This window comes from Bufo bufo, chromosome 3 (assembly GCF_905171765.1).
Source record: "Bufo bufo chromosome 3, aBufBuf1.1, whole genome shotgun sequence".
In the NCBI taxonomy this organism is placed as follows: Eukaryota; Metazoa; Chordata; class Amphibia; order Anura; family Bufonidae; genus Bufo; species Bufo bufo.
In genome coordinates this window covers 220,621,314-220,642,178 of record NC_053391.1, presented here as the reverse complement: position 1 = coordinate 220,642,178, position 20,865 = coordinate 220,621,314, and the positions used below count along the sequence as shown (strand labels likewise).

The following is a 20,865-nucleotide window of genomic DNA, read 5'->3' as shown; positions in this document are numbered from 1 at the left end:
TTACTCTTTCATTCTACTTATTAAACAATCTCATGCTCACCATATGCACATAGTCTAAATGTGTGGGTGTTTTGATCAGTAAAAACATATAAACCTGGTATTTTCAGAATATCATTACAAAGCTGAATAGCAGGGGCATACCTATAGGAGACGGAAAGGTGGCACTCATACCCGAGCCCTGGTGCCTTAGAGTCCCAAAGCCCCTCTGCCGCATAAGTAGACACCAAAGACACATGGTAGGCAGAAGCCCAGTTACAGATACTGGATTTGGGCTCAGATGCTTCAAGATATGACCATGCTTGAGAGCCTATATGTGTTCAATTAAAATCCATTTAAGAGCTTACCTTCTTAATAACCTTCTGTCTAAATATCTCTGAATTTGCAAAATAAAGTGGAGAACAGTAATTGACAATCTTGATCCCTTCAATAGATTGAACCTGGAGCCAAAAAAAACATATATGCATATGAAAATGTATATTTATGTATTTAAGTGTACAGCAGCATATGTATAATGGAGCCTTTACCTAATGTAAGTATTATTTGTAGTTACAGTTCTTTTGCTAACTACAAAGGACATTATTGAGTACATTTCTTACCTTGCTGTATACTTTTGGGTTTTTATATAAATCAGTAGAGGCCACCTGACCCAATGCTGAACCATTTCGACTAACACGTTAAAAAAAAAGAGGCACAAAAATGAATTAGTATATGACAGTAGCTAAATCAATATCTGTCTGCGTATCTATCTAAAGTAGAAAAATATACTAGCAGCGATAAAGTAGGCAGTCCAGAGTGCAAGTCCATGGGAAATGGCTAGGTATTGAACTTGAACATATAGAAAAATTTACCAGCACTGAAATTAATATTGTACACAAGTCTTTTCCTAGCGTTCAACATATAGATGAATAAAAAAAGGATTTATTATTACTATTTTTTAAGTGCTGAAAAATTTTCAACATATCTAGCTGTCTACTGTATCTCCAGATATAGGCCCAGCCCCACTAAGGGGTAACATGAAGTTACATTTCCCTGTGGCTGATGAAGTGAAGAGTAGACAAGGCAGTGGAAATATGTCTAAAACCTTACTATCTGCTAGAAGTGGCCTTGCTAAATTGGTTATATATTGCATATTGTATATAAATTTTAAAAAGGATGATAGATTCATGCATTGATTTCTGATAGTTGCTGTCTGCCCTCATCATTTATTTTGTAGCAGCACAAAGAAGACACAACTTACAATTGTGTGTTAAAGATGACAACCAAGACAGAAAATCCTACACCAACAGCAACGCCATAGGGAAGGCCAAGGATGAAGGTGGAGAGGAAACTCACAACCCAAACACACTATGAAAAAAAATCACAAATCATCAAAACATATGAAAAAAAAAAAAACATATCAAAAGAATTCTGGTATATTCATATACTGGAAGGCCAGACTTGAAAGTCAGACTAAACAAGCAGGAACTGACTGAAGTAGGTTTACAGTATATAGAACTCTATATACTGTAGAAACAAGTAAGTAACAGTAAAATTACATTAGATGAGAAATAACCTGGTAAATTATCGACCATCAGTACATTACTGTTAATCGGGGTACAGCAGAACAGTCAGATATTATCTCCTAAGTGTGTTCATTAGAACTATGATGCAACTACTACTACTCTCAACATGATTCATAATAACTTTTTATTGTTTCAATCTGCCCCCCTCTTCTACTGTCTGTAGGCTTATAAGAATAGGAGACAGAGGGAGAGGAGTATCACATGATTGCAGGATCAGACTACATAGGGTACATTTGTATCCTGTAACTATGGAAACACAAAGGTCTGTTTAGGATCTGTTGAAATCAAAGAATGAAAGGATAACGTTAATAAAAATGTGAAAAGTGCAAACAGTCTTTAAACCATCTCACATTTATGATCAATTAGTAACTGCTGTATTACCATGCCATAGTCCAGGGGTGGCCAACCATAAGGACACAAATAGCCAGAAAAAAATAAAAGTATGACTACCAGGAGCCACAAGCTATACATCGTGCGGTTTAGATTTTTTTTCTGTTACGGCGTTCACCGCATAGGAAATATTTTTCAATATTTTAATAGTTCAAACTTTTTCGGGCATGGCAATATGTAATATGTTTGTTTTTTATTGTTTGTAAATTTTATATGTAAAATTGGGAAAGGGAGCGATTTAAACTTTTAATATTTTGGTGTTTTTTTTTTACTTTTTATTTTATTTTATTTACTATTAGCCCCCTTAGGGGCTAGAACCCTTGTCCTATTCACCCTAATAGAGCTCTATTAGGCTGAATAGGACTTCACACTCTCCCTGCTGCCCTGTGCATAGTACACACAGCAGCAGGGAGATTACCATGGCAGCCAAGGCTTCAGTAGCGTCCTGGCTGCCATGGTAACAGATCGGAGCCTCAGGATTACACTGCTGGGGCTCTGATTGGAATTGCCACCAATTAAGGGGGAGGGGACCCTGTGGCCACTGCCACCAATGATACTAATACTCGGGGGGGCACTGCGCCACCAATGGTTAGAATTTATAATACTGGGGGGCGCACTGCACCACCAATGAATGTAATTAACACATTAATTCAAGTATAGGAGGCAGCGGGTGCCGGCGGCGGTATCACATACCCGGCCTCAATAACAGGGCATGCGATCCGCCAAACCGTGGCAATTAACCCCTCAGGTGTGGCACCTGAGGGGTTAATTTCAGCGCTTCGGCGGATCGCATGCCCTGTTATTGAGGCCGGGTATGTGATACCGCCGCCGGCACCCGCTGCCTCCTATACTTGAATTAATTACATTCATTGGTGATGAAGTGGCCACAGCCGCTGCCCTTCTCCTCCCTGCTATCTCCCCACTGGTGGCAGCGGCAGCCGCGTCACAGTGGAGAGGGAGGGAGGGACTCTAGTGAAGAGGATATGGTAGGCGCTGAGATCGGCGCATTCCATGTTCTCTATTAGGCTGCGCAGCTGCTTCCCATCTCCACTGCAAGAGCCGCACTTGAAGCGGCAAAGAGCAGCATGCGGCTCGAGAGCTGCGAGTTGGCCTCCCCTGCCATAGTCATTGTATTTTAATTTTATATTAGCAAAGCTTTTGAAAATATATAGCATATATAGTATAATTTCCCAGTAATATCACTCTCAAACAAATAAAATAATATACAATTTCTAGTGTTGTTTATACAGCCTCTTAAGCCTACAAGACTTTGCTTACTTTCTCTAGAACATTGGCTTCCTTCCATCTACCTTACTGCTAATGAAATTATTTCATTATTTATTTTGCCTATTTAAACTGATAAGAGGCCTAGCTAATATCTAGGCTGTTGACCAGGCGCCATTGACATCATATGACCTTCACAAGGTAATCTCAGAACTGTTTGGTGAGATCTAAAGCTGGCTATACACACTAGCTATACACACAACTCACTGGTTTTGCAGAGGCCAGCCAACCAACTAATGTGTATGGGAAGTCTCCTGACTCTCCCTAAGGAAGATGTTTGGGAAAAGAAAGATAGGGCAGTTGGATTTAAATACACCTGATCTTTTGGTTCTTGAAGATGTAAGTCATCGCCAGAGGTGTATGGCAGCAATTTACTCTCTTTTATTTATTTAGAACATAGGCACGCTTGTCTGAGCCTGAGTGTGCATGTGTTTGGGGGGTTTAGTAAGAAATAGTAGGAAGCATTTTGTTATGACAGTTTGTATGGAAACACTGTGTTAACCAACAGATTTGGCTTAGGGATAATTCTAAGGGCGTTATCCTGGCAGTCCTCACTAATCTCCCTTCGGACTTTACAGCAGGTTCTGGGCACCGAGAAGAATTGTGGTCAGGGCTGGCAGTGTACGTGCAATATAGAAATGAAGCTGACGGCTAGGACATACAGCATAGAATCTATATGGGTAACAGGTTAGGTCAAGCAGTGGAGGGTCAGAGAACAGTAAATGGGCAGAATTCGGTACACAGTCAGACAACAGATCAGCACACCTTTGCAGGAAACTAAGGAACCTTTTGCTCAGGTACTTGAAATACCCCAGTGTTGCCAGATTTGGCCGGTGAAGATTAGGGTGCACGGGAGCTGGCCCTTTAGGAGCCGAAGGGGGCATGTGCACCCCCAATGGGCAGAAGAGGAGAATCAAGCAAGCCACAGCTTGTGTGGAGGGACAAAGCAGGACCAACCATGCTCGCCCAGAGAAAGACATTGGGATTGAGTTCTCTTGGTGAGTACACCAGAGCAGTGGCAGCTTGCAGCCACCGCTGTAACACATTTAGAGCCTAACTGTTGCTTTATCTTTATTTTTTAAATATGGAGGGACAGTCATTATTATTTTCTTTACAATGGAAATATATGTAAAGTAAGTACCGTATACTCTGTAGTTCTGTGTGTGCGTTCTCTATTTTCATAGAAATTCCCTGTTTGGTTGTTAAGCACTTGGCAAATAGAGGAAAACAGTTCTGCAGTGATCAACACAGATTTACAGAGTTTACTTGCTGTCAGCACTTTTAGCTACAGCATGGTTCTTCTCCAGCTGCCCAGCACTCAATAACTAAGCAGGATGCGCCCGGCAGATAATAAAGACATAAACAGTATTACAAAACACGTCAAGTGACTGACCCTACATATTAAAAAATTGAAGCGACAGTTACGTTTCCTTTTAATGGGACAATTATTGGGTGAATTATTTGGAGCGAGCATTCATATAAAGGCGCATTCCTGATAATCAGCCTCTCTAAAGTTGCTGCTGATTACCCAATGAATGAGCAAAGGCTCATAGTGTGGATGGCGACACAAATATCATCATTTCTGGGCAGCAGATAATCCTGTGTAATGAATCATCCACATGCAGTGGAGTGCTGCAAATAAATGCAGCTCTCACCATCTCTGACGAGCAGGCAATTTTCAGGAACAAATGGTTCATTCACAAAAATTGCCTGTTCAGTCCGCCTGTGTAAATGGGCCATTACACTTTAAGGTTACATAGTTTCTTTACTGTAAAAGTAAAATAAATGATTAAGAGATCAATTCGGCTGGGGGAGACTAGGGAATCGAGACTTTAAAAATCACCCAATGTCTTTTCCTAAATATCTCTATCTCCGTAGTAGGAGAGTTGCACCGTGTAAAATAAGCCGACTTCTTATTTAGCAGGACTATGAGTTCATGTTCAGACCTGATAGAGTTTCCCAGATTGACAATGTTGATTCACAATATGCTATAAACGTGCAATACATATGAATGGGGTTTTTTAATTTCCTTTCACGTTTAGTGGAATAATGTGTATGGACCTTTTAATAGCTAGGCACTATAGAACATTTAGTTATCATCTGATTACATTTGCTAAAATTTAGTTATGAAATATGTACAAATCAGTTTAGTTCATGCCTCTCAGCAAATTAAATATTGATAGAGCCCCTGGTCCAGATGGTATTCATCTGTGGTCACTGAGGAAACTGAGCTTGGTACATATGCAGGGACTAGGGGACAACATATGCACATGTGTAAGGAACTGGTTATGGGGCAGAAAACAAAGGATCGTTGTAAATACATATTCAAAATTGGCTAAGGTCAGCGCCCGGGCACCACAAGGCTATGTGTTAGGCCCAATACTTTTTAATCTTTTTAGGACCATAAAAATGGGATTAAGAGTAAAGTGTCAGTTTTTGCTGAAGACACAAAACTGTGTAGGAAGCTGAAGCTTGCTTTTAAAATATTACAGAAAGACCTAGATAAGCTGGCAGCATGGGCAATAATGTGGCAGATGAATTTTAATGTTGATAAATGGGAAGTAATTCACCCAGGCCACAGTTAGGGTGCATTCACACGACCATAAGTGTTTTGCGGTCCACAAATTTGCGGATCCGCAAAACACGGATACCAGCCATGTGCTTTCTGCAATTTGCGGACCTCACATGGCCAGCGCTATATAGAGAATGCCTAATGTTGTCCGAGGTTGCGGACAAGAATAGGACATGCTCTATATTTTTTGCGGGGCCACGGAACGGAACAACTGACGGTGTGCTGTCCCTATTGAAATGAATGGGTCCGCACCCGTTCTGCAAATTTGCGGAATAGATGCGGATCCATTTATACGGTCGTGTGAATGCACCCTAATTGTATAGCTGTATAGACATTAAATGGAATAAACCTGGGGACAATAGAACAAGAAAAGGACTTGGGTATTCTGGTTACAAGTAGGCTAAGCATTATTACTCAATCTCAGGCAGCAGCTGCAAAAGCAAATAAAATTTTATAGACAAAATAAGACAAAAAGAAAACCAGGGAGCTTTCTTTGAGTGTGGAGGAAGGGCGATTCAGACATAAGTACGGGAAAGGATTCTTTACTGGTAGAGTAGACCATGCAATGCCCTACCCCAGGATGTTGTAATGGCAGATGCTATGTCAGCATTTAAAAAGGGCTAATGTTTATCTAATAGATAATTACACAAAGGGTTAAAATTAATCTTACAGTGTTGTATAACTGATCTGAGAATAGTTGAACTGTGACTTTTTTCAACTTTGGTAACAGTAGTTACATAGCCAGTGTTATTACCAGTACTTTTTAAACCTTTTGTTTAACAAATTTTTTTTTTTTATTCAATTAATTAAATTACAACAACTATAAAAGGTATATGGTGGTGTATGTCATCCACATGCAATCTGCAGCATAAGCTTACCATCACTGCGACTGTCCTTCTCACCTGAGTAGGGCTTGCTGGTAAAACAACCCCATTCAGATAAACTGATTTTCAGTTGCACAAATTTTGAAAACAAAACCTGCCAACTATGAAGGCACACTAAATTGACCTGCCATGTAGATTTTAAAGGCTATGTACACCTTCGGGGCAATTTATTTTATGATTGCATTTTGCTCATTTATTTTTCATCTAGTCTTTATTACAAATATTGAGCCATTCTGTCACAAAGGGTTAACTGTTTGTCAAGCTGTGTGAATGGTACTTTCACTTTGTGCCATTCATCTAATAAACTTTTGGCTACTTTCATATCAGCTTTTTGTCATTCCAGTTTTGAGATCCGGCAGAAGATCCCTAAACCAGGCCAAAATGGTTCAGTTTAGGGCCAATGTATTGTGAATGGGGTATGCACTGTTCAGGATGCATCAGTATTCATTCCTCTGCCGGATCTCAAAACCGGAAACCAAAGCACAGATGTGAAAGTAGCTTTATCGCTAAATTACAAAGGTCATACAAAGTTATTTAAGCCACATTCTTATCGGTAAGATAAGAATTGAGTTATAATGATTAGGAGGTCAGAGAGCAGAGATAAGGAGCCGTCAGCAGAGCTGTCTGACAGAGTAGAGTGAAAATTCAGAGCCTGCTACTACAGAAACTCATGGGGTTCAAAATGCTTATTAAAGACCAATCGAAAAAAAAATGTTGTTCAAAATGAGTGCAATGCAATAATTACCGCAAAATGTGTACATAGCATTTAGGTCCACAGCATGTCAATTTATGCTGTAGATATCCACCACAGATTTTATGTAATGCATAGGGTTTTTGCTGGGGTTTCATTGCAGAATTTCCCCTGCAGAATTCTGCCCCTAAAGCTGGAACTTGCTAAAAATAACCTTTCTCTTAATTGTATTAAGGACTTACACAATCAAGCTTGCTTTTTTTCCAAAGGTAAAATGGGTCAGCAAGTTGCTTTAAAGAATTCTTCAGGTTGACCGCTATCAATGCTCCTAGCACAGCCTGGTGGAAAAAAAACAATGGCAAGTGAAGTTAAGTGATAGATATGCTGTAGTAAGAAAGAGAAGAACCAAATAAGGGAGGATGGCAGAGGATGTGAGGTCTTTAAAGAAGGTACCTGCTCAGAAGCTCAGCGGGCAACATAGCTGGTTGGTGCCTGCGGTTTTACATATCTGACATCAGAGTCCAGGATCAGAGACAACTCTAATCACAGACTTTTAACCCTTCAGATGCTGTGGTCAATTGCGACCATGGCATTCAAGTGATCATTTACCAGGAGAGCTGACTGAACAGCATCCCTGCGATGAGATTGTGGGAGTGGATCAGTTGCTGTAGCAGCCTGTGAAAGGGCTTGATAGAAATACACAGATTTTCCCATAGACTGCAAAGGTTAAAAAATGTTTTTAAAAATAAAAAAAATATGTAAAAATCAAATCATCCTCCCTTTCAGCATTGTACAAATAAAAATAAATAAACAATATAAAAATAAAGATCATTGGCATCACTATGTCTGAGAGTGCCTGAAATAATAGGTTTACAAGTATGTATCCCACATGATGAATGATGTAACAAAAAAAGTAAAACAGCCCATTCGCTTTTTTGTTGTTGCTTCACCTGCCCAAAAAATAAATAAAAATTGATCAAAAAGTCAAACACATCCCAAATGGTAGCAATGAAAAATTTATTTTTTACTCCCAACCCTCCCAAAGCCATAACTTTTTTATTTTTTCATTTACATAGCCTTATGAGGGCTTGTTTTTTAGGGTTAAACAGAAGAAAAGCTATAAACATGTGGAATCACTGTAATCGTACTGACCTGCAGAATTAAGTTAACAGGTCAGTTTTACTGAGTAGGAAATGCCATAAACACAAAATATATAAAATAATGGTGGAATTGTGGTTTGTTTGTTTGTTTGATTTGCAGTTTCACACCATTTAGAATTTTCTTCCAGCTTCCCTACATCATATGCAATATTAAAAAGTCCACTAAAGGGTTTACTGAGATTTTGATGCTGATGACCTATCCTCAGGATAGGTCATCAGTATCTGATCGGTGGGGGTTGGGACCCCCTGGGACCCCTGTCGATCTGCTATTTGAGAAGGCACCTGTCACGACTGTGACTGATCCAGACAGGTCTGGGAGGAGAAGGTCGCAGCGACTTGCTACTCGCGATAGCTTGTGAGTTTGCTCCGTGGTTCAGGGTATGTCATCTGGGTTTTGCCTTGTGAACCTTTTTGTCCTGACTGGGAGTTTGTAGGCATCCTTCTCAGGTGAGTCCTGTCTGCCACTCCCAGCTACTATATTAGTTTCAGTTTCACTTGCAGTCATTGCCAGATATAGTCCTTACTTCCAGTGCTACTCTGACCTTGGAAGGAGATCGTTTGATGGTGTTGCTGTGGAGCTCTTGTCCGGCGTGGACTGTCGTGTTTGGGATCGCCTTCTCTGCTCGTGACTGGATAAGTCTATCTCTGCTGTTGTTTGTTTGTTGTTGTCTTCCCCTGTTGTTTTCCTAGACGTAAGTGATGGTGACTAGCGCTCCCATCGGCCTTTCCCCAGTCCAGTGTTAGGGCGACTGAGGGTTTAGGCATCCTGCTCGCCGCACGGGTTCACACCCCGTCTAGGGTATCAGGGCAGACAGGTGCCAGCTTAGGGTTACTCAGGGGTGGCCATTCTATTTCCCATCCGTAGATAAGGGTCCCCCTTCTCCTCCGTCTGGTGCGACACGACTGCTGCTGGGATAGCGGTCGTGACAGCACCGGTGCTCACAGCACGTGGCCTTCTCCCAGCTTACCAAGCACAGCGCTGTACATTATATAGTGGCTGTGCTCGATATCACGCTCGTCCACCACTGCCCTCTCAAACAGCTGATTGGCGGAGGTCCCAGGTGTTGGACCCCCACTGATCAGATACTGGTGATCTATCTTGAGGATAGGTCATTCGATTCAAAATCTTGGAAAACCCCTTTAAAGCTATTAAAAAGTTAAACTTGTCCCGCAAAAAACAAGCCCTCATATGGCCAAGTGAATGGGGAAAAAAAGGCTCCTGGAAGGGCAGGGAGTGAAAAACGGAAACAAAAAAATTGCTGTGTCAAGAAAGGGTTAAATAGCATTCATATTGTAGTTATGTATTGAATTTCTTGGTTGAAAGTTTATAATATAATATATATTACACAGTAAGAACACTCTGACAACTAAAGTACCAGCAAATAATATTGAATGCATCCATATTGTACAGCACAAAAGACATGGAAATACCGACCTTAGGCAGAGGTCGCAAGTAAGTACCAAGTGCCAGCATAGTGATCATAACCACCATCATAACAAAGAAACTGGACATCTGAGGATTAAAAAAGAACAAAAGTTATGCCGTGTACAGACCCTTAGCCTTATATTTATATGGGGTTTATCATGTGATTGGTGCTCACTGGTGTTCATGCATTTCCATTATTATCTGTTCTTTGAGATATTTAAAGGGAACCTGGCATGTTGAACATGGTGTCTGAGCTGCAGGCAGCATGTTATAGATCAGGAGGAGCTGAGCAGATTGATGAATAGTTTTGTGGGAAAAGATTCAGTAAAACTTGTAATTATGGAAAATGTCTGTGACAGTTTTGTCATGAAAAATCAACAAATAAACTATATTGCAAAAATAATGAGAATCACTTGCTCTACACATTTAACCAAAAAAAATAAAAATGAAATTAACAGTTTAAACTGGATTATTATATATATATTTTTTAAAGTAACAACCTATAACAACCTATAGAATGCAGGGATTACAGTCGTTGAAATCTAAGTGCATCCTCAAAACCTATAAAATTCCTGAAATCAAGCAACCTAATAATTGCAGTTACCTAGACAGACTGTTGACAACCATGTCTACCTTCATATAACTTTGTAAGAAATGGGAGTTATTAAATACATCAATGCAAATATTTGCACCAAGAACTCACATCCAAGCAGAGGTTCCAAAAACAAAAACAAAGTAAAAATAACATATTGTGTATAAAGTGTATACCTCAACAAGAGCTTGCGCTCTGAAAAACACTCATACTGAGGCCCCTCAATATTTGGCCATTATCTACAAATGTGTTAAAATATATACTGTATACAGCAATTAACCATGTAATAATTAATACAGACAACTAGTTTTATGCAGCTTTGCAGTCAACAGTAAGAGCTATTTTAAAAACAGCAAACTTATCCCTCTAGCTGCAATGCAGCCTGAGGTATAGCCATCAGTAGCAAGGACCCATTGTATTCATCATTGGCTACTGAAGTGCCAGCATGTGAGAAGATATGAGATACGCCCTTGGCAGGAAGAAGTTTTTTTTCTAAATGATTATCCCCTATGCAACAATGCATAATAAAAATAATGATAAAAATGTACCTAAAGCAACTATAATATAATGTATAAACTCAGTATAATATATACAACCAAAACTGCTTACATAGAAGCCCAATAAACACAATAAAAAGCATTCACAATAATATCATAGAAATTAAAGGGATGTGCTTATTTTTTCCACAAAAATGCCTACATAACTAAAAAATTGGAAGGAGTATTTATTACTGACAAAGATAAGGAGGATGTGTGTTAAAAATAATATTGCGTTTAAATACATGTGTGCTATGTATACTTTATTGTACAGATAAATAGTGCGAGGGAAGTCTAATGGGTAAAGAAATATGATTTTGTATTTTAGTATATTATATAATTATATCAAGAAACCATATTTCTTAATCTCTAGTATTTTATTTAACTGTGGATAAAATGTTCAGTTGGTGATATTTTTAATGAGGGGTACCATAAGTAGCGTTATAGACCAGATTTTGGGAAATGCAATATCTCCTTATGGAGAGCACCTTAAATGATGTGAGAAGTCTTATAGACGAGACCAGATTACTTGTTTGGTAAAAAAATACATTCCTGCTGTGATCAAGTGTCTACAGTCGTGGCCAAAAGTTTTGAGAATTACATAAATATTGGAAATTGGAAAAGTTGCTGCTTAAGTTTTTATAATAGCAATTTGCATATACTCCAGAATGTTATAAAGAGTCATCAGATGAATTGCATAGTCCTTCTTTGCCATGAAAATTAACTTAATCCCCAAAAAACCTTTCCACTGCATTTCATTGCTGTCATTAAAGGACCTGCTGAGATAATTTCAGTAATCGTCTTGTTAACTCAGGTGAGAATGTTGACGAGCACAAGGCTGGAGATCATTATGTCTGGCTGATTGGGTTAAAATGGCAGACTTGACCTGTTAAAAGGAGGGTGATGCTTGAAATCATTGTTCTTCCATTGTTAACCATGGTGACCTGCATAGAAACGCGTGCAGCCATCATTGCATAGGATAAAAATGGCTTCACAGGCAAGGATATTGTGGCTACTAAGATTGCACCTCAATCAACAATTTATAGGATCATCAAGAACTTCAAGGAAAGAGGTTAAATTCTTGTTAAGAAGGCTTCAGGGCGTCCAAGAAAGTCCAGCAAGCGCCAGGATCGTCTCCTAAAGAGGATTCAGCTGCGGGATCAGAGTGCCACCAGTGCAGAGCTTGCTCAGGAATGGCAGCAGGCAGGTGTGAGCGCATCTGCACGCACAGTGAGGCGAAGACTTTTGGAAGATGGCCTGAGTGTCAAGAAGGGCAGCTAAGAAGCCACTTCTCTCCAAAATAAACATCAGGGACAGATTGATCTTCTGCAGAAAATATGGTGAATGGACTGCTGAGGACTGGGGCAAAGTCATATTCTCCGATGAAGCCTCTTTCCGATTGTTTGGGGCATCAGGAAAAAGGCTTGTCCGGAGAAGAAAAGGTGAGCGCTACCATCAGTCCTGTGTCATGCAAACAGTAAAGCATCCTGAGACCATTCATGTGTGGGGTTGCTTCTCATCCAAGGGAGTGGGCTCACTCACAATTTTGCCCAAAAACACAGCCATGAATAAAGAATGGTACCAAAACACCCTCCAACAGCAACTTCTTCCAACAATCCAACAACAGTTTGGTGAAGAACAATGCATTTTCCAGCACGATGGAGCACCGTGCCATAAGGCAAAAGTGATAACTAAGTGGCTCGGGGACCAAAACGTTGACATTTTGGGTCCATGGCCTGGAAACTCCCCAGATCTTAATCCCATTGTGGTCAATCCTCAAGAGGCGGGTGGACAAACAAAAACCCACTAATTCTGACAAACTCCAAGAAGTGATTATGAAAGAATGGGTTGTTATTAGTCAGGAATTGGCCCAGAAGTTGATTGAGAGCATGCCCAGTCGAATTGCAGAGGTCCTGAAAAAGAAGGGCCAACACTGCAAATACTGACTCTTTGCATAAATGTCATGTAATTGTCGATAAAATCCTTTGAAACGTATGAAGTGCGTGTAATTATATTTCACTACATCACAGAAACAACTGAAACAAAGATCTAAAAGCAGTTTAGCAGCAAACTTTGTGAAAACTAATATTTGTGTCATTCTCAAAACTTTTGGCCACGACTGTACACTCCCATCCCACCTACCTGTGACTTTCCTCCAGCCCCATCCACTGCGAGAGTTACAGAGAGTGCACAGCAAATCACATGAATGAAGAAAAATGATCCAAAGAAATTACTGCAACCAAGGGCCAACATTTCCTACAAAGAAAGCTTTGGTTATATTTGATATATGTTGAACATATATTAAAATAAAGTTTTAGCAACTAGTAAATACTGTAGGAAGCATTCCTCCCAGCAGAGTTTTGGTTATGAAAAGGGCATATCCCAAGTCAAGTATTTATCACCTATTCATGGCTGTTAGTTCCACCACTAGGACCCCCATCGATCCAGAGAACAAGGGGTGACTGAGTTCACTCTCTTAATGCAGTGCTAGTGGTCCACTGCTCCATTAATTTTTATGGGACTATGGTCCCTCATAATCCAATATTTACCACCTATCCTGTGGATAGGTAATAAATACTCTTTGTGGGATAAATCTAAATAGTCATATCAGCAGGTTAATCACAGTGTCCTTACTGTTAGCATGCCCAATCTGCTTTGTTTGATGTCCTGCTCAACATAGCTAGTACTGACGTTCAGCAAGTCATCAATCAAGGCAGAATGGGCATACAAACAGTGAGGTCACCATAACTAGTCACCACTGCAGCACCACCAAGATGACCTGCACATGGCGGTTTTCTAGGAATAGAGTTGCTTTTGTCTGTGGGCTGTTTTTAGTATTGTCCTGCACATGTTCTTGAAACTAGTGAACTGCGGTATTTGTGGATGTCTTACCAGGTTTGTGGCACACCACAAATATATCTTATACCAAAAGTTCAACACATGGTGAGTTCAATCTCATTGTAAACATTAATAAGGGAGGTGGTTGTGGCTCTAATGCCACCCAATACATTTTAGAAGGCAATTTATTTACGGCAATAGTCACTTGATAACAAACTACATTGTTTGTGGAAGTTTTACCTGGTTTGGGTCAACATCATAGCCATGTCTTGCTCCTAAAGTCCTGCCCATGGCAAGGTTAATTACATAGCCAACAATAGCAAGAGAAAATGCTGTGCCAATCATTTCACCCCATTGGCTTACAGTAGGTAAAGTAGGGGCAGGAAAGCTGAAAATACATTGACAGAGGTTTTACATGTAATAAGTGTGAATTAAGTTATTGGTAAAAATATCAAGCATAAAGCATAACTCCTTAAAAATTTACATTTTTCATGTACTGATTTCCTCCTATTTGCTTCTTTGAATGAAATATTGACTTTTAAACACGTATCTTCTTAGGTCTATGATAGGAGGCCAAAGTGGCTATGTAGCTTTCATTGGTAAATTTCTAATCATGTCATATTTTCCATATGTCTGGTTTCTGTCGCGGTTGTTCACTGCAGATGCTACAGATTCACTAGCCGTTTGGCCCCACTGAATAGAGCTAAACTTGCTGCAGACCTGCTGCAGCTTCAAGCAGCGTCAGCCTGGACACTACCCCAGAAAGGGCCACATCTTGTTTTGGCACAGTCGCAGCTTTAATCCACCGGCTTCATGAACTGCAGCGCTGCCTCTCATTGAAAACAAAAGGAGGATTGGCCCAGGAGGTGGGCGCAGGAATTTTGGCATGGAGTCTGTGCCAAAATTCTGGTGGCATAAACTGCCATGAGAAGGGTCCTTAAAGGGGTTATCCAAGACCTTTAATGCCCCCCCATATGCCTGGGCCCCTCACACAGATTGTACTTATCTCACTCCCCGGCACCCGCGTTGCTTCTGATGATGGCACAGCCGCAGCTGTATCTCCCGGGCCTCGACAGAAACGAGTCTCCCTAGCATCGCGGGTGACGCTAGGGAGGCTCATTTTCATTGCAGCCTGCTATAGGCTGACCCCCCGACGCCGGATATTTTCATTTGTGCGACGGGGAGATGCAGCGGCGGCCATGCTGGCATCAGAAGCGACATGGGTGCATGGCAGCGAGATAAGTACAATCTGTGTGAGTGGCCTGGGCATTTGGGGGGGGCATTATAGGTCTTGGATAACCCCTTTAATAAGAGAACATATTGTCTTGTAAGGCCGGATTCAAATAGACTTTCTGAGTTCATCCAAAAAGAAAATGGATGTATCTGATCATATGGTGTCTGCCTGCTTTTTTTTTTTTCCGGGCCTGTTTATTTGAATGAGTCTTGGATGGGGCATACAATAAGTAATTTTTTTGCCATGGACCAATACTGACATATTAAAGGGTCCGTGTGCTATGCGGTCCGAATGGCACACAGAAGTTACTGCCATCTGTGTAGACCTATTTTTCCTTTTATGCCATTAGACTGATAGCTGTGAAATAGTGCAACATAGTATACTCTCCTACTACTTACCCTAATGGTATCTGGCCCACTATATCCATTTTATATTTTTCCGGAAGGTTACAACTGCCCGAGACAGCTGTAGCAATTATGACCTGAAAGAAAAATGCAGGCAGTTGCTCCTACGACTCTGTGATAGAAGCAGAAAGTAAGAGTAATACAATTCTATTCTTTTCATAGGGATACATACAATAATAATCTCCATGGGAATAGGAAAGCGAATCTTATGCATATATTTGAGGTTAAGCTCTTTGACGATGATAAGCAGCACCGAGCTGACCAAAGCAAAGATCAAGGATGCCACGTTGGTATTTGGTAGGTTCTTGCAGATGTCTATAAAGGTCTACAAGAGGCAATATACACAGGTTATTTTATGGATGCGATAACCTATACGTTTCAACCTGATGCTGAATGTAAATACTTACATAAACAATAGCCAGAAGACCACTGTATGGTGGCACGGTGACTCCAAATATATACTTGAGCACAGATATAAGAATTTGCAAGCCAGCTGCTGTCATGAAACCACGAATAAAGGATTCTGACAGGTATATGGCAATAAAGCCAAACTGCACAAAGCCCAAGGCAATCTTAAATGGAGGATAAAATAAAATAATTATTAGAAACAATAGCTTATAGTGTGTTAACCCACTAAATAATAACTTGTAAGCCTTTACCTATTAAAATCCTGTAATTTAGGCTTTTTCTAAGATTATACTGACCTGTATGATTGCTGTCAGACATGCAAGTGTTGCTGAAACCTGCAGCCTCGCTTGATTCATTGCTGCCGTGTCTATTATAGTGGCATTAGTGGTCTCATTTAGTTTCTGAAAATCAGACTCTGGAGCCATCTGCATGCACACATTTCCCACTATTATGCTAATGACAGCAAACGTTCCTATAATGAATTAAGGATGTCGGTTTACGAGGAATGGCATAAAATCATATCCCAGATACCAGAAACCAATTAGAAACCCTTACCTGGTACCATCTGTGGAATTCCTCCCAAAAAGAAATAAGTCACAAGAGGAAAGAAGGAAGAGTACAATCCATTCACAGGTGGGAGGTTAGCAAGAAGAGCAAAAGCCATGCCTGAAACGATAAAGCAAAGGAAAAACTGACAACATCTGTCTCAAAAATACAATACACTTTTGCAAAATAAAGTCCTAACTAACCTTGCGGGACCTGGATTGTGCCAGCGCTGACACCACCAAGCAGATCTGGGAGGGCATATTCTTTTAAGTTATACTTGGGTACCCAAGTAAGAATGGGAAGGAGACCAAAAATAAGAGCTTTGAACTTGGCGGGCGTCCAACTGAAAGAAATGCAGAAATTCTGAAGGTAAGAACAGGGGGAAAAAAAGGATTTTTGACATTTTCTGACATTTTATGTCATAGTGTTTGTTTGCATAAATCAGTAGTTCATGAGAATACATGATTCTCTATAATCCAGGTTATATCTATAGGAAGTGTAGAGGAACCTGTCTCTGGTGCCTGAGGGACCCCAAAGTCCCTTCATAAGAAGATGCCTTGGTTAATGTCATCACTACTGTGGTTTTGTAGCTTCAATTTACACCTCTGTTGTATACCACATTAAAGAAACGTAAGATGTTCCTCACCTTCCAGCAGTATGCAATCCCCCTTTCCCTGTCTGCTGATTGTTAATTTTTAGAAATGTCTATCTACTTTAATGCAGTTAACAGAAGGAAGGAAGGAGGGGAGCTGCAGCTGCAGTTTCTCTGTCTATCAAAAGACATGCAAAAATGTGGTTTATATATGATTGTATTAGACTGTTGAGCACAATACCAAAAGTACTGCGGTAGCTCAGCAGGCATGGCAGGAAAATATTCAATATTATGTGCCTAATGGGTAGCTGTATTTTTTTTTTTGCAAGGTTAAGGCCTCATGCACACGGCCGTTGCTTGGGTCCACATCCGAGCCGCCATTTTTGCGGCTCGGATGCGGACCCATTCACTTCAATGGGGCCGCAAAAGATGCGGACAGCACTCCGTGTGCTGTCCGCATCCGTTGCTCCGTTCCGTGACCCCACAAAAAAATAGAACATGTCCTATTCTTGTCCGTTTAGCGGACAAGAATAGGCGTTTCTACAATGGGCCGCCCGTTCCGCAAATTGCAGAAGGCACACGGACGGCTTACGTTTTTTGTGGATCCACGGTTTGCGGACTGCAAAAAACGGAACGGTCGTGTGCATGAGGCCAAAGTCTAGCATCAAAGTATGTGAACTCAAAAACAAGATCACAGCAGCAGCTCACAAGGTTTTATTGGGAGTGTGGGTTCTGGTGCTCACCAGACAGAAGGCACAGGCTTTTCATATTCATATTAAACAAAGGAAATTTCTGAATGGTTGTCCACCTGTCAGTCAATGGGTGCTCTGCCAGTCAGCATAAACCTTCAACTACAGGAAAGGACAATATCTATAACAGGGAGTTGCTTTACCTAGTAATGCAGTAAAAACCCCATTTGGCCCCTGGATATAGAAAAGGCCAGTACTTGTTCTGTTTTTTGCCTTGTGGAGATGGTCACTGCCACAAGTCTCGAAGAAGATGGGTCAGCACTGCAGTTTGCACGTGGTGCACACATCCAGGGAAGGCGTCCCACTAGTACTGTATATAGCGAAGAAGGAGCGCACTCACTGTCTTGACGATATGAAGAGATGTTTATTCAAGGCATAAGAGATCACTGATGATGCTATTATGCCTTGAATAAACGTCTCTTCATATCGTCAAGAAAGTGAGTGCCGCTCCTTCTTTGTTAAATACCACAAGAGTCTGGCAGTGGAGAACCCCCTGGAGTTAATCATGCATGTTTGACGGAACTAAGCATGCACAATATATATTAATGAAGGAGGTAGCTGTTGGCTGTCTTTTGTGTATGGCTAATTTGAAAGTGCTTATCCCACAAAAAACACGTATTACCTATTGAAAGTGATAAATGTATCATCACTGGAGGCTGCACTACTCGGACGCACATGATCACTAGAATGTGGGTTCTGAACCCTTTAGGTTCCAGAGAAGGTTGAATAGACTGATGGTCCCATTTGCGTATTGCTGCCCAATTCAAAGTCGGTAGGACAGTGAAGATACCAAGTACAGCACTTGTCTATCTTTGCCCTTCCTATAGAGCGGCAGGGTGTATATGTACCACAGTTCCATTTGAACTCCTCCAGAACGGTGAGGCTTAGGACCCTGCTCCAGTGCTGGATTGGCCCCCAACAATCATACATTTTATCATCTCTTCTATAAATAGTTGATACATTTTTTTTCTTGGGGTAACTCTTTTAAAGTCTCAGTAAATAATATAGATAATTTTCTTGCCATTACCTGAACAATTTTCTTGCTTTCCCACCTACTGGGTAACTGCGATTTTTCTTCTCATATTCTTCATTGAAAAGTTCAAGGGAATATGTAGATCGATCAACTATGTATCGAGGCCGGGCCTTATTCATGGTTTGGCCCTTAACAGTGTAAGTGGCAGGAAATCCTTTTGTAAGCTAAGATAAAAAAAAATAAAGAGTGTGTCATGCTCTTAGGCGCACACAGACACATACAATATTGTTGTTTAATTACAAAATAAAAATAAGCATGTCACTATATAAAATAAATATAGATGAGCGAAGTTTTAAAAAATTTGATTCAGCCAATTCGCCAAAGTTTGCCAATAAATTTGATTAGTTACGAATGAATTCGTCATGAATTGCTATAAATCAGGTATACCCGTATGTCATGGTGGCTGAGGGAATGTATGGAGAAGGCTGATGAAGTGAGCCCGCTTCATACACAAACTAAACAGTGATAGAGAGTGCAGAGAGTGACAGCAGCAGCGGCAGTAACAGTGACAGTAGTAGCTCCATGACAGAATGCGGAGAGTTGCAGCAGCAGCGGCAGTAACATTGACTTTAATACTGAGGCACACTAACTGTATAACTAAAATAACAGATTAACTGTGAATGTCAGTGCACTGCACAGTGATGCACGTGGAAATATATTACACCTGCCTTTACTTCTGTGGCACAGTAACTGTATCCCTAACAGAACAGATTAACTATGAATGTCGGTGCACTTGACAATGATGCACATGGCGATACACTCTCCCTGCAGTCTCCCTGTACTCTCCTTACACTCTCCCTTCACTCTCCCTCTCCAATATTGTCCTATTAACAATTTGCAGCAACACTGTTCCTAGCGCATGAGCACTTGTCATATTTCTCCCTATGCTCTGCTCACAGTAGTGATGGGTAGTTCGCATTACTGACACAGAATAGTTCACTAAGAACTAAAGCAACTGGGAGGAGTAGACAGTGATGACACAGCAGTTCCAGCAGGATCATTCAGTGTCATTACCACTTGTTTTATAGGTCCTACTACTAGAAAAGTAGAAAAACACAATATAGACGTGCAAATACAAATAAAATAATAAAAAAACCTCTGAAATTACACTACTTAAACTCAGCCCCTCTGTGTGTGAGTAAGAGAGAGTGAGTGTACAGTGTGCGTGTAGGTTCATAAAACTCACCTGTTTTGTGATAAAATCCTGTCCTGTGTGCTGAAGTTGCTATAGGTCAGGGATCAGCAACCTCTGGCACTCCAGCTGTTCTGAAACTACAACTCCCAGAATCCTCCTTTCACCTCTATACAGATTTGCCAACCAGAATTTTTCTTTTTTCTGGACAACTGGCCCAAAATCATGGAGAGCCAACATTTTTTACATGCAAATTGGAGAACCATAATGAATTATGAAGATTATAAGTAATACAGGTCTATAGCTCAATATACTGATCAGAACTCATTACCAGCATTTACTGTGAGCTGTAAAATTATGATAATTGCCACAAAAATAATCTAGTCAAATACCACTGTTCTCAAAAAAATCACGGACACATCTACAAATTTCTGGACGGTTGGCAACCCTGCTTCTATAGGAGTTACAAGAACAGCCAAGTGTGCATGCTTGAAGTTGTAGTTTCACAGCAGCTGGAGTGCTGAAGGTTGCTGATCCCTGCTACAGCTGATGCTGAACTGCTTTTCAGCTCTCTCATACATTCACCATGAGTCAGTCGACCTGAACTACTATAGATGGTGCTGCTGCGCTCAGTCTATAAACTTTTCTGCTGGTTTGCACCTTTTTACAGTTAACTGAAGGCAACTATTGATGTGAGCAATTAAAGGGGTTATCCAACCCCTATAATGCCCCCCAAAATACTTGGGCACCGCATACAGGTTATACTTACCCAGCTCCCCGACACCCGCTTTGCTCCTGATACGGCTGCCGCTGCATCTCCCCGTCGCGCATA

General features: G+C 40.7%; 1 protein-coding gene across 1 annotated transcript in view; it reads right to left on the bottom strand.

The window, feature by feature from the left end:
• SLC26A9 (solute carrier family 26 member 9) overlaps positions 1–20,865 on the bottom strand; it is a 98,517-nt gene that overhangs the window by 24,358 nt on the left and 53,294 nt on the right. The window contains exons 2-15 of the mRNA XM_040421845.1: positions 18,896–19,065; positions 16,731–16,870; positions 16,537–16,647; positions 16,278–16,453; positions 15,981–16,145; positions 15,746–15,898; positions 15,568–15,650; positions 14,176–14,323; positions 13,240–13,353; positions 9,979–10,056; positions 7,626–7,721; positions 1,238–1,344; positions 597–666; positions 345–437 (exon numbers count right to left, since the gene is read on the bottom strand). Coding sequence (XP_040277779.1) covers positions 345–437; positions 597–666; positions 1,238–1,344; positions 7,626–7,721; positions 9,979–10,056; positions 13,240–13,353; positions 14,176–14,323; positions 15,568–15,650; positions 15,746–15,898; positions 15,981–16,145; positions 16,278–16,453; positions 16,537–16,647; positions 16,731–16,870; positions 18,896–19,020 — 1,659 coding nt within the window. The 5' untranslated portion in view covers positions 19,021–19,065. The remainder of the gene's footprint in view (positions 1–344; positions 438–596; positions 667–1,237; positions 1,345–7,625; positions 7,722–9,978; positions 10,057–13,239; positions 13,354–14,175; positions 14,324–15,567; positions 15,651–15,745; positions 15,899–15,980; positions 16,146–16,277; positions 16,454–16,536; positions 16,648–16,730; positions 16,871–18,895; positions 19,066–20,865) is intronic.